We start from the raw sequence: 13,778 nt of genomic DNA, 5'->3' as shown, positions 1-13,778 counted from the left end.
AAAGGAAGGACGGACGAGCCGGATTTTTCAGTTCATTAGGAGTGAGGAAGCGGCAGAGGCCGGGTCATGTCACGTGTCGCTTCTCAAAGGCAGAAAGAACTTCCAATGAGTGTTCTTCCCGTTCTCTTTTTTTCTACTGAAGTAATAAAAAGGGAAATAACGACTGAAGACTTAAACGGATACAATAAACCTTTGGAGAAGACCATCTTTCAAGGAGGTGCCAGGGGACCAGGAATAGTATCAGTACTACTCAATGGAGTTACATGCATATATGGGAGGAGCATATTAGGGCCTGCTTGAGCACTGGAGGAACATCACCCCTCTCCCCCTGTTTAATAAATGTTATATTTGCAGTTTTGTCTAAATTATGTGGTAAATAATTTGTGTGGAACTTCATCATGTACTAAACCTCCAACAGTAAATTAGAAATCTCTCCTGGTGGTGTTATGCACTTTTTGTATTGTTCTTGCTGATGTACATCACTTTGAAAAGCAGCTGTCGAATTCATGTAAATCAGCCCTTTATATGGTTCTGTGTTGTATGTACTGTATATACACAGCACAAACTGCAGATGTTGAATGGGGCATAATTTGATTTCAGATAATCAGCATATTAGATTTTATTCCAACAAAAATGTTTATCCATACAACTGATTGGATTAATTTAAGGTGCAGGCTCCCCCTTTCAGATCTGTCAATTTAGACCTGTTGGTGCTCCTGTTAATATGCTAATCCTGGTGCTGCCCAACCATATCATAGTACCACTATTATATGACTTGAGCAATTTCATAAAAGATGCCAAATGTTTATTGAGGAACTGTGTTACCAAAAGCAATTTCATACAGTGATGAACTTGTCTCCACATTTTCACCCAAAAGAAGTTACACAGGAAAGCAGCATTGATTAAACCAGGATGGGGCAGGTTCAAGAAGCAAACAACTTCAACTTCCATTTTAGAGCTCTCTACATGCAGCGTGCTGTCCAATCTTCTTCAAAGCACTTTAACAGTACAGTGTGGGACAAATGCAAATTCCACAGTGGTGCCACAGCTGCTGTTGTGACAAACCCTTCTCTGTTACCTTCCCCAAATAATAAATTGACAGCCTCCAACAAGTTATTCACACTAGGTACAACTCTTCCCACATGCCTAGAAAAAAAAAAAAAAAATCTGAAAGATGGAACACTTGTGTTTAACTGGTCACAATTATACAATTTACACTAAATTGCATATGGTGAAAATTAATTTAGGGGCCCTAATGCACATTTGCAGAGATTCAAGAGGCTGTGTCTAATACGCGTGTAACTCAAGACTCAGGTTTGCCACAGGAAATCCCATCATGTGCTCATATTGGTGTTGCTACAGCACAACCAGAGCCAAATTGAGGTCATTTACTGTGGAATGTGACCCAAAGCATTAGTACAGGGTTCTGGTCCCATTGCAGTTGAAGGATGAACAGCAGCACTCAAATTAGACCAGGTGGGAAGAGAGTACTCAAGGCCTGGTAGCAATCAGCAGCAGAGCAGGATTTGAACAAAACCGCTTGTGGCAATTTCTCTTTTTTTTTTTTTTTTTTTAAATAAACTGTGGCTGGTATGGCAGCATGATCTGCCTCCTGGTACATCAGTTAAAAATCTAATCAACTTGAAAAGAATTATGACCTTAGGGACAGTAACCCTCAAGGACCAGTACTTCCCAGTGGCTTTATTAGTGTGGCTGATTAATTATTTAAACTTTCCAGTTTTACAATATTTTACTTCTGAGAGATTGTTAGAACACAGGTCTTCACTCCTGGTTGTGTAGGTTTCAAGCTCTTCTAAAACAGTTCTGAGAGACTGCATAATTAGTTCAATAAGACCAACAATTAGTTTAAGTAACTTGAGTGTTTAGGGAGACTGAAACCCTACATATAAATTAGCCTTGCAGAACCAGGACTGCAGACCCATGTATCTGAAAATGTTATTGTAACATCTAAAAAGACAAACTCAAAAGAAACTGAAGATTCTATCATTTTGCCACACATATCAACCCATGTGTATAAATCCACAGGGAGACCATGCTCAGATTGCACATAGATTGGTTGCTCCATTTCAAATGATTGGCTTGTATCAATTCTTGCTTTCATACAAGAGTCCCCAATCTCTGTGCATGTACAGCATGTGCAACTGCCATTAAAACTCGGGAAGGAAAATGGCCAAAACTGTTCAAAGAGGTTTAACTGAATGTTACGGTAGAAGGTTAACATGCACATAAACTGTTCTGCCAGGACAAAGATTGGGGATCACACCTCTAAGTTCAAAAACCTCCGTTAAATCATTTCAATGAAGGAAGCAGTTCTATCACACAGATATTCTCAAGTTCAAAGAACCATGTCTTCCCTAGCAACTGTGGAATTATGCTTATGCACATTCTTACTGCTACAGGACAGTTAGTTATTTAACTGATAGAGTCTTTGTACACACAGGTGACATCACACCTGTGATGGCTATCAATGGTTCACCTCTGCAACTAAAATCTCCAATGAAATAACAGCCAAGGAAGAGTTGTCACTGCAACCGCTCAGGTACTTTCTGCCAGAAACAAAGAGACCACGTCTAATAAAGTCAATCACTCACTGGTTTTTTGGCAACCTCGTTTTGGTAAACAGAACATTCTTTATTAAGATGGCATGAGCGCATTGTCAGGAAGGGCGCTTAGTAACGTGGTTGGACCCACCCAAAAAAATTAAAAAAAAAAAAAAAAAAAAAAAAAAAAAAAAATTGATGCTGGTGTCCACCCAGAGATTAGCAAATCAGCCCCTTGCCCCACCCCAAAACTTTGGGCCTCAGTGTACTCTTTTCTTCCACAAGTCACACCCATGTTCTTCAGTCAAGCCACAAAGACAACAGTCTCAAACAGGACAGTCCACATGTAAGTGTTCAGACAGGTGAACACAAGAAATAGCTGCACCTGGTCCCCATGCGCACATATACAATTACCCAGTCCATACAAGCACGCATGCCATTGGGGACACTTCCACCTCATTACTGATGAGCCCAGGTCTGTTAGTCCAAAGGATTGTCAGCTCTGCCCCATGGGTAGGGGATAGTACCACATCTGCCCTTTGAGGAAGCCAAAAATCCATCCAGGAAGCTGAAAAATCCAGAGTAGACAAAGGTGGCTGAACGGTAATAAGGGTTATTGTTCAGTCTCTGTTCTCTACACAAGGTACCAAAAAAACTCATAAAATGCAACAGGTGTTGCCAGTAAATTAAAAAAAAGAGGGATTACTAGGTGATGAAAATTTCTATGAGAAAAGTCCAGCTGCATGAGGGCAGAGCAGGTGGCAAAGGGGTGGGCCTTGGCATTCATCCACAAAGGCTCCTTTAGTGGAAAGAAAAAACCTAGACAAGTTCTATCCAACCAAGGGATGAAATTATGTTCTAAGGCAGGGATATAATCACTGTACACTTTTTACCCTTTTCTCTTTTTCAAAACACTCATCCTCACTTTTTTTCTTAGCGTCTGGTTGTTTTGCTCCCTCTTGCTGCCAGCAGAGGCTGTTTCTCATTCTCTTTGTTCCAGTTTAGACTACCTAGTAGTCATCCAAATCAAAGAACTCATCATCATCTCCCTGGTACTCAAGGCCCTGGAAATCCACCCGGTAGCGCAGGATACCTGTTAGGGCAGAAAAGCATGAAACCATGACTGAAAATGTGACAGGGATCCCACAAAGCTTGAAACATATTCCTTAGCTATTTGCATCAAAATACATTAATTTTAGCTACACAAAGCAAAATTTTACAGGAACAACTGAAGCATGAAACAAGTATATTACAGAAGGTCCTGTTCCTGGAAATTATACAATGAACCAAAGTCATGTTGTAACCTGAAGACTGACAGTTCAAATCCCTGTAATTACTACACTGCAACCGTTGTAAGAGTTAATGCTTACAGTTGAGTTTGGCAGCATTCAATAGAAAGGATATATGGACAAGAAACAGTCTGACAAATAGTTACAATAATGGCAATCTGACCTCCAATGCCACCGAAGCCCTTGACAAACTGTGACCCCTCCTGGCTCTTATCTGTGACAATCTCCAGCGTGGCACCAAACTTCTTGTAGTTGTTGGCAAACCACTCCAGTAGCGGCATGCTCTCTATCAGCTCATGTTCCTGGCCAGTCTGAGAAGACACCAATGGAAGGGAAATGGGAAAGAAAGCTATGATGAAACACCACCCAACACCACTGTAACCTAACATCAGTCAAGATAGCACAGCATTCACTCAAGCACAGTAGTGAGGTCACTGGGAATCCTGTGCTTACTTCAAAGGGCACTGCAATATTTACATGTACATGTTTTTTTTAGTAACATTTGTCAGATATAGTCCTAACAAACCAAACCCAAGAGCAACAGCGATCCAGCAGTTATGCTGTATCTCATCCCAAGTTGCAAATCCTTGCTCACTATACACCTGCTGCTGTGAAATGCTAAAGGTATATTCTGTTACCTCAGTAAGATATCTTCATCATATCTCACTTAGAAACAAAACCACAAAGTTCACCTCTTTGTCTGTAAAGTGAGACTTGTCCTTCTCCTGCTCTGGCGTTAAGTAGAGGGTTTTTTCATCTATGTCAAAAAAAAACACGGAGAAAACCAAAACCAGTTAGAAACAAACACTCATATTGATGCAATTTGCGCTCTCTTGATGTGAGAATAAAATTTCCTTTAAATTAAGTCTGATTTACTGAAATCACTGCTTTACTGAAGCAGTAAAGGTAAAACTATTGATACTTAGGCTATTAAGAGATTTTAAACAGTAGGCTAAAAGAATTTCAAATAAACTCTTGAAAAAAACCAATAAATGACACATTCAGAAGCATGCAAAGGTTAAGAACACAAGGAAAAAAATTCAGAGTTCTTTCATAAATGAAATCAGCAACTTAATGAATGGCTCACCAGGCTTTGCACTTAAGATCAGCAATTACAATTTTGCATTAGTTCTCAAGGTAAAACTAATTTCAGCATTTTAATTCTCTGTAGAAAGTTTTAAGTCTGTGTTTTGCATAATACAAAATAGTCAGAGGACCAGACTGTAATGACCACACACAAGTCATTCTCATGCCATTAGTAAGGTTATTAGTGAACATACATGTTAGCGATGGCAACCATAGTGTGCAAGTGTAATGGTGAATATCACCATGTATTCTAGCACAAGTACAAATTACTTATATTCACCCTGTGTATGTGTTACAGTGTATCAGTCATCCCAAATGCGAGATTATTCATTGTAATTTCACTTCATAAACTAGTACCATTTTCAGATGTGTTTCCCTCGGCGCCATGGACACGAAGGACGTATCGCATAGTGTCCAGGTTCTCGTAGACAATAAGAATCTCCACAGCACCCATCTCCAGGGCCTTCAAGGTATCCTCCACACCGAAGCAGTACTTACCTGTATCCTGGCTTATCTCATCAAAATAGCGTCCTGGGGAAAGTTAGGGGGCAAAAAGGACAAGTTCACACACAGTTACTGCAACCAAGCACACTATACACAATTGTTTTCATGAAGTCACTTTACTGAATTGTTTCATTTTGTGCAGTAGAAGAACATTACTGCTTGCTTCTAAGAAAACACATGAATACATGTACAAATTAAAGCAATACACTGATGTGTACATACTCATACACCCAAATTTAAACTCTGACCTATAAGTTTCTTCTCCTGAATGAACTTCACGTTGGAAAGAACTTCAGCTGATAGCTCAATGGCTTGATTGAAGCCATTCTCCCCTCCATACGAGATATCCACTAGCTTCAGAACCTTTGCTTGCAGCCGCTGAACACAATTACAAAACAGACACACACCAAGTCTCAGTGCCTCTGTTGCTGCTAACAATGGAATAACATGAGTTCTAAAGAGTGTGTTTCTGGGTTCTACTGTAATCAAATTTTTTTGCGTCTCTTGGTATTTGACAAAATTTATGTAACAGTGGGTTGTTTTGGATTTGTATTTAGCATTTTTAAAGACAACTGTGACAATAGCTTGTGCTTTCTGTAACTTCTTAAAAGTGCCTTAAAAAGCATATGGATGCCGTCTTACTGGAATAAGTGACTTTTTCTTGGGTTTTAGAATTTTGGTTGTGCTTTCAGCATTTGGATTTGTTTCATAACGATGTTGTGCTTTTGAAGTCTATTTGCTGTCTTTAATACTTTTCGACTTTAGTAATGTTTGGAAACTAAACCTTAATAATTGTGAATTCAAAAGGATGGAGTTCTCTGCATTGTCCAATAAGACTCCTGTGAATATAGGCTTTACCCTGTACTGGCTTGGTATGGCTGCAGACAACAGAAACCGCCTGGGGGGGGGAGGGGGGGGGGGGGGGGGGGGGGGGGGGGTTCCCCTACCTCTGCTTTACTTAACTACTCTGGCAGCTCTCTCATTAAAAGAGCTTCACTCCATAGAAATCCAGGTAATTTCATATTTATAGGAAAAAGAAAAAAAAAAATCCACCACCAGGAAAGCAATACCCAATTGCCAAATAATATTCAATCTCTGAGAATAACCATTTCCAGTTTGATATGCTGAAGTAAAACAATGCTCAACTTCTTTAAAATCAAACTTTTAACAGGAGCCTTCTGTTTAAGGTGATCTTAAGCACTTGAAGGTGTGTAAAAGAAAACACATGAAAAGTCGATTAAAAAAAAATCCCTTAGCTCCATACTACCCTGCCTTCCAAGTGTAGAACAGTATATTTTTCCCAACATACAAACAATGTAACGACCATTAGCATGCTGTATTTTGGAGATACTCACTGGGTCAAACATGTCAGACTGACTGAGCTCGGTTTTGAAATCTGCTGACCCAGCCAGGACCATCCCAGCCACGTTGACCTTGTCATTGGACACAAACAGCTGGACAGCTGTCTCTGCCACTTTCCGCACGTAGTTGTGCCTCTTCTCCATCCGCAACCGAGCAAAACGCAGTGCAGACTGGCCTCCTCGGCCTGAGAAAGAACCAAAAAAAAAAAAAAAAAAAAAAACCCTTATTTGTACGAAGGTTGCGCAGGAAAGGAGGAATGTTGGTGGTTGAAGATAGCAAGGGTTGCAAGCCTACAAATCTGAGCTACTGAAGTTGCTGGTAAAGGGTTCAACTGTTTTTGTACATGGTGGTACAGATCAGTTCTCCAACTTCACTTTGTCAAAACAAAAGATATGGGAGACAACCAGGCTAAAATACAAATACATTTATTGAAACAAATGTGGTTAAGAAAAACTATTTTTTAAAACCTATTTTACGAAGCTCTTTGATAATTAAAAAATTAAGAGTGAAAAGTAGTTGCTTTTGATGAGGTATCAAAGTGGCGATTCCTTGATGAAAGTTGGAGAGTTTCAGTCCACTGCCAGTCAGCATTTAGCGCATTCCTCATTTATTTTTTAAAATGTCAGTTGACAGACTGAAATTGATTCTACTAAATTAATCTGCTTTGTCACAGTAGAAAACACAAACAGTTAGCGGAAGCAAAAGGAAGATGAGTTACCATGCTTTTTGGGCAGGTCCACAGTAAACTTGTGCAACACCTCCCTGGTATTGCCCTGCAGTGTGCCAAAAAGGGCTCCACTCCCGTCGATCACAATGAAACCAAACTTGCTGTCATCTGAGAGAAGAGCTGTGAGAGCCTGGCAGAAGAGAGGATTAACTGAATGAGCAGCTTCAAAGACCATTCTTCAACATGGGGGGAATAAACACAACAAGAATCAGAGAACTGCTGCATGGGATGTGTGACTGGCATTAGAGGACCGGTATAAAACCTTTTGGGGTAGGTTTTGATTCAGTTTTAAGTCCAATTATGTCTGAACAAAAACTGAAGTTTAAGAAAAATCATTTTTAAATTACAATTAAGTTACAGAAAACAGCGGCGTGCAAATGTATACTAAATCATTTACCTTTATTTGGACATGGAAAATGGAACAGAAAACAAACATAATAGAAAACTAATTTTTGATTTAGGTTCAGCAGCCCCGTAGTACTCTCCAAAGTAATTGGATTAACATGCATCTCTTTTCAAAAGTACTATTCGCCATCAATTTTTTCCCCTCAACATTAATCTGTTTCAACACAGCTGAAAAACAGGGAGGTAGTCAGCATTTTGAAACGCGAGCTGCGTTAACTTACTTTGATTGGATTTTTAATGTAAATACTCTGAAAGAAAACTACAATACCATTAGTAACAAGGCTGTTCAGCTCTGATTTTTATGTATCAGGACTGAACAGACCTGTTCTACACCTAACTAAAACCAATATAAACACAGGATGCATTTGATCAAAAAGAGCTGGTCTCTTACCTCAGTATGGAACTTGTTGTCACAGAGATAAAGAGAGGTGTTGATTGGTTTAAAGGGCTCAAAGTCAATGTTTACTTTCTTCTCCTTGCCTTCCTCTGTTACAATGGTGCCACAGTACACCACCAGGCCATTTGGTGGCACTGTAACAAATGACACTTAAATCAGAACAAGCCACAAGTCCGTAAGCTCTTGCAACAAAGTGGATGACTCACTAGAAAGACAGAAAACATACACCAAACTTTAGAGGTACCACAGTCCACTTAAGCCTCATTCCTTCAAGGTGTTTCTTGAAAAGTGTAACTTAAAACCTTCTCCATAAAGTGAATTTAGATCATGAAGTTGGAGGTCATGGATTTGCAGCTGCAACATGCTACATATTTAACACAGAAATTGCTACAAAACAACTGAGATGTGTCACATACCTATTAATCAGCAATCAAGTGGTCATTTAATATTCTAAGTCATTTTGGAGTAAAGCATGGACTGTCAATTATCACCAACTTCACTGTCAATATAAGCCTATGGATTGCTGGTATGCATGTTGATTTTTACTTAATTCAGTTCACTTCCTGCATAATCATTCATTTTTCTTGTATGAGGAAAAAACATTCACACATTGAGACAACTGATAATACTATAAGTGAATTGGATTAAACATAAGTATAGTTTGGCTGTCCTCCCACTGCAGTGTGCTGAAGAGTCATTCTATTTTTTCCAATAGTTTCAAATAGTATTTATACCTTCCAGTTTTTCTTTCAAATGTAAATTCAAAAAGAAATTTAGCCTTTAAAATGAAATTTATGTTTCAGCACATATTTTTAAAAATCGAGATGTGAAAGGTGAAACAATCCATTTCATCACTGATCTCCGCATGTACGCTGCTGAAGTGGCTTTTGCATTTAATGAAAAAAACCTGACCCTGCTCATGCATCAGTAGTATGACACTAAATTTGAAACTGATATTTAAAAAAAAAAAAAAAAAGACTAAATAGCAGATCAGTGATAAAAATGTAGATTACAAAATGGTGCAAAAACATCAAAAGCAGATATCCCAGTGACCAGAAGTGGTTCAAAAAAACCCACAGAAACAAGTGGCATCATGCTACTCAAGACACTGCCCAGAATGGGTCACCGCTTAAAACATCAAGCAAGGCGATGTGAAAGAAACTGCCAGAGGCAAGTGATCACTTTGAATGACAGTGGATCAATCAGCTACCGCTCTGTGTAACACTGCCCTGAATGAGAAGATAACAAAAATGAAAGTTACTGAAAAAGAACCATGTGACAGCCAGTCCAGAATATGTCAAGAAGTCCAAGTCATGCAGCCAAGATTCAGGAAAAGGTTTTGTGGTCAGATAAGACCAAGAGAAAAATTCATTTTGACACTGCCCACACCCCAAGAGTGAGGAAGTGGAGTGAAGCTACTAATATTGACATTACACCTAAGCTGGTAGACATCATCCTCAATGGACTCAAAGCTGTTACTGCAGCACAACGCAGCTGTCAAATACTGACATCTGAATACTAGTCCAAACCATAAAATTCAGTTTTTACATTCACAATTTTCTACTTTTAGCAAAAAACTAAAAATTTTAGCTGGAAGACTAAATATCCAGTTCATCAGAAATTGACAACTTTCTAAGGATTAGAATATTTTTCCAGGTAACATATGTCACATGCATTGACACATGAAATACAGAAATGAAACGTTCTACACAATATGTACATTGTAACCCTGGTGTTAAAAGTAAAGAAACACCTACTACAATATACTGTATAACAGGACATATGCTCCACAGAACTGCTCCATCTCCTATGTGTATTAGCCATTAGTTCTCAAGTGAGTACACAGCTCTTACACACACACACACAGCAGCCTGGCTCTCCATGGAGATGTCGTCAGACACACACCTTTGTTGTAGAGCTTGAGTCTCTGCTGTACAGAGGTGATAGCTCCAAGAACAGAGAGTCGGTTGACTCTGCTCTTGATGTTGGAGGCTGTGCCAAACTCATCCGCCAGCATCTTAGCCACACGAGAGATCTGGTCCTTGGGAGGGATGATCAGGGAGATCATGCTGGTTCCATTCCTGGGGGGAGATGCTGGTTATTTAACGCACATGCACAGAAACCAAGGACATACACGACAGTATAATGCAAAACAATCATCACTGAAGCTGTAAGGTTGTGCATACTGGCCGTTATGCCACTGTTTTCTTACGCTGTTGCTTACAATTTTAGCCACATACACGTCTGGACTTGTTAATGGACACTTCTGAGAAAACTGACTGTGAGGGTGCTGCAGCTAGCAGGACTTGAACCAGCAACCTCTGAATCTGAAGCCAGAACGCCCAGCCATTGTGCCCACCTGCTAACCACCGGGGATGACAGCAAGGCGGAGAGATCACGTGCTCACAGGGACACCACAGCACCTCCATTTTCCAGCTGAGGGTGAAGCCCAGCCCCCAGCACATGGTGCTCTCTGACCAATATGGATGTGTCTCTCGCGGGGTGATGGCGCGCACCGCAATCGGATCAGCTGCCCTTGAGCCAAGGCTTCAGTTTCAGCGTCTGAAAACGCCAGTGCGCAGTGAACGAGGCGGTGCGCGCGCGCACGAGCATGATACGGTGCAGACCTTCTTCGCCGGGCCACGCGCTGACGTCGCGCGCGCTCCACGCGACCACTTCCCTGGGCGGCCGTGGAAACTACGCCACATGGCTGCTAGCTCGCTAATCCACAAACAGGAATTTTGAGAAACTCTGACTCCTTTTTAGCAATAAACAGCTACATTATAATTAAGACGCAATGACTGCGAAATCGGAGAACCGTGCGTTCCGTTCGGGCTGCTCAGCTGCTCTCTGCCGGTCTGAACACGAGCCCACCGCACCGGTCGAGTCCAGTCGCTCTCGACTTGTTCTGTCCCCGAGATCCCAACCCGGCAGACTGTAACCGTACGACCGTTTACACTGGTCGTGAGAACACCGCACGGGAGCGAATGGATGGAGGCATCGCCATAGTACTACCAGCCTCAACCAGACCAGAGCAAGCCAACCTGCATTCGCCAAGCAGAAAGCCCCCAGCTAACTTCAGCAACACAACAGTCAGTGTCATCATCATCATGATGATGATCATGTGTTCCAGGACACTCAGGTGCCGTGTTCGTTCCCACTTCACGGACAGGGCCGCGGACTCCTGGAGCTCGATAAAAAGCAGCCCTGCTGTTCCCACCCAGCGTCGCCGGCCGCACTCATCATGCACAGAGAAACAGTCCCTCTACGCGGTCCTCGGACCCCAGTTGGGTTCCCCACCCCGCCGCTTACCCCCGGGCCGCCTCCAAGCTCTTGATCAGCTTCTTTATCTTCCATATCTCCACGTTCCTGTCCGCCGCGCTCGGGTCGTCCGCCATCTTCCCACTGAAATCGCCTCGGCACCTGAGCAGAGGAACGGGAAGAAGAGAGGTGCACTTTGAAAAACGCCGGAGCTTTTCAATTATCAAACGGATTGAAGTGTCAGACGGAGGTGTGACTTACAAGCAGCAGTTTCAGACAAGGCGAACTCTCACGCTAGACTCACTTTCGAAAGGCTACTACTACTACTAGCTGAGTTAGTAAACGGAAAGGAGGTCTCTCGACCGGCTAGTCGTGTCAGGAAAGTGCGCGGCAAGTTCAGGCCTCCGTGACCCTCCCCTGGCCCTACAGTCCCCGGAATAATAACTGCGCAAAACTGCTCTTCGCCTCCGTACCAGGCAAACGTCATACCGTTTTCTTTCAAACCTTAGGTCAAGATAATTAAATGCAACCGCTGTCACGCCGTAAAACTTGCCTCGAGCTCCGCCTGGCCTCTCGAATTCGACACGAGCACCGTCCCCCGTTCTCTCGCCTTCAGCCGGGACGTGACGTTCCTTCTCGAGCCGGGTGTATTCCGCCCGTCTGCGCGTGGCGCGGTGGGGTTCACGTGGGGGTAGGCGGCTGAAAACTCACTTCCTGGAAACCCAAAGTACCCAAGTTCCGTAGGCGTTTTCTAATTGGTTTTGAAATGTGTGACTCGAGGGGATTCAGGCTCCTGCAATTGGAGAGCTTCGACTGAATGGAAGACTGGGCGGGGCTAGGAAACGAATGTGATCATGGGACATGTAGTGTATTATTTGTCGCGGTTTTGTCGCGTGTGACCGTTATGGAAAAAAACTTGTGGCTGGAGAGTCGAATGCATCATCTCAGGTGGTGGTTACTAAAGGAAAAAGCATTACGTAGATCGCCCTGAAGAGCAACGCAATTATTAATTTCTGGAACACAAAGAATCAAATAAGCAGTTTAACTTCTCAGTATTTTGAAAGATTGACAAAATTACAGCACTGCAATGAATGCAACCTGTGACAGTCGGTTCACACCGAAATGTGCTGTGTGGCTGCACTAAAATAACGTAGCCTACAGAGTCATGCTGAATGTCCACAGGGCACACATGAGGGCCTGGCAACACAAAAACTACTCCTGCTAGTGTAGGGGTTAGAGCTGCTGCTGCCCTTGGACCCAAAGGTCATAGGTTTGAATCTCACCTTGAGCTGTAGTACCCTTGAGCAAGGTACTTACCATAAATTACTCCATGTAAATTGCCCAGGTGTAGAAATGATTAACTAACTGTTGGTAGATTAATGCTGTAAGTCACTTTGAGGAAAGCATCAGCTAAATATAAGATGAATTATGTTCCCTTGGTGGAAGTGGCTGGGATTCTTTGCTCCCTGTTGCTCGCAGACACATTTAGTTGACCTGGTGCCTTTGGGAAATAAGGATCTCTTTCATATTTATGGGGTTTATAAAATAGTTAGTCATGAAAAAGAAGAATTTTATGGCCAAGAAGTCTGGCTATACGTTACGTTTTACCAGTTTAACCATTTTTTTAATACACCGTCAGTATTTTCCTGTGAACAGTCATGGGTGAGTTTCAGAACCCCGTGGGCTATGTTTATCAGTTTCTGTTACAGTGAACATTAAGTTAAAAATTACCTTATTTGACAGATTTAAATGCAGAAGCTGAGTTACTACTTATTTAATCGATGATGAAGGTGACTTTGTTTGTTTATAGCCAACTGAAACGCATAAAGAAAAATGAATAACTGAAAAAATTATCCCAGGCAAGCAGTATGACGACTTAAAAAGAGTTTCTATTTGCCCAGGGATAACAAGAGATCGGGACGACAAATCTGATGAGCAGGCGAGGGAACTCATTCTGATTTCAATCTCAGAAAGCACACAACTGAAAATGAAAGAAATTTCAAGACTTTTTGTTTGTAGCTGTTGCCATGAAAGGCATATGCAACAAGCAATGCTGTTTCATGGAAAAAATACAAATACATTTCACTGAAACTGTGCTGTTTCATGGTGTGTGACTCATCATTATTCATTCATATTTATTTGATGCCTTTATCTAAAATGATACAACTGGCCTAATTCTTACAATA

At 41.6% G+C, this 13,778-nt stretch overlaps 1 protein-coding gene across 1 annotated transcript; it reads right to left on the bottom strand.

Annotated features, from left to right (window-relative positions):
- Nucleotides 1-788: 788 nt before the first annotated feature.
- Nucleotides 789-12,324, bottom strand: LOC108925494 (eukaryotic peptide chain release factor subunit 1-like). The gene is made up of 11 exons (XM_018737479.2): nt 12,146-12,324; nt 11,644-11,754; nt 10,237-10,412; nt 8,326-8,465; nt 7,521-7,659; nt 6,796-6,986; nt 5,689-5,818; nt 5,294-5,467; nt 4,543-4,607; nt 4,014-4,161; nt 789-3,654 (listed from the first exon to the last, which is right to left on the bottom strand). The coding sequence occupies exons 2-11, from the start codon at nt 11,727-11,729 to the stop codon at nt 3,572-3,574; spliced, it is 1,332 nt and encodes a 443-aa protein (XP_018592995.1). The 5' UTR covers nt 11,730-11,754; nt 12,146-12,324; the 3' UTR covers nt 789-3,571.
- Nucleotides 12,325-13,778: the final 1,454 nt, after the last annotated feature.

Source organism: Scleropages formosus, chromosome 13 (assembly GCF_900964775.1).
Source record: "Scleropages formosus chromosome 13, fSclFor1.1, whole genome shotgun sequence".
NCBI lineage: Eukaryota > Metazoa > Chordata > Actinopteri > Osteoglossiformes > Osteoglossidae > Scleropages > Scleropages formosus.
The sequence above is the reverse complement of the archived record's forward strand: the minus strand, read 5'-3'. Positions and strand labels throughout refer to the sequence as shown.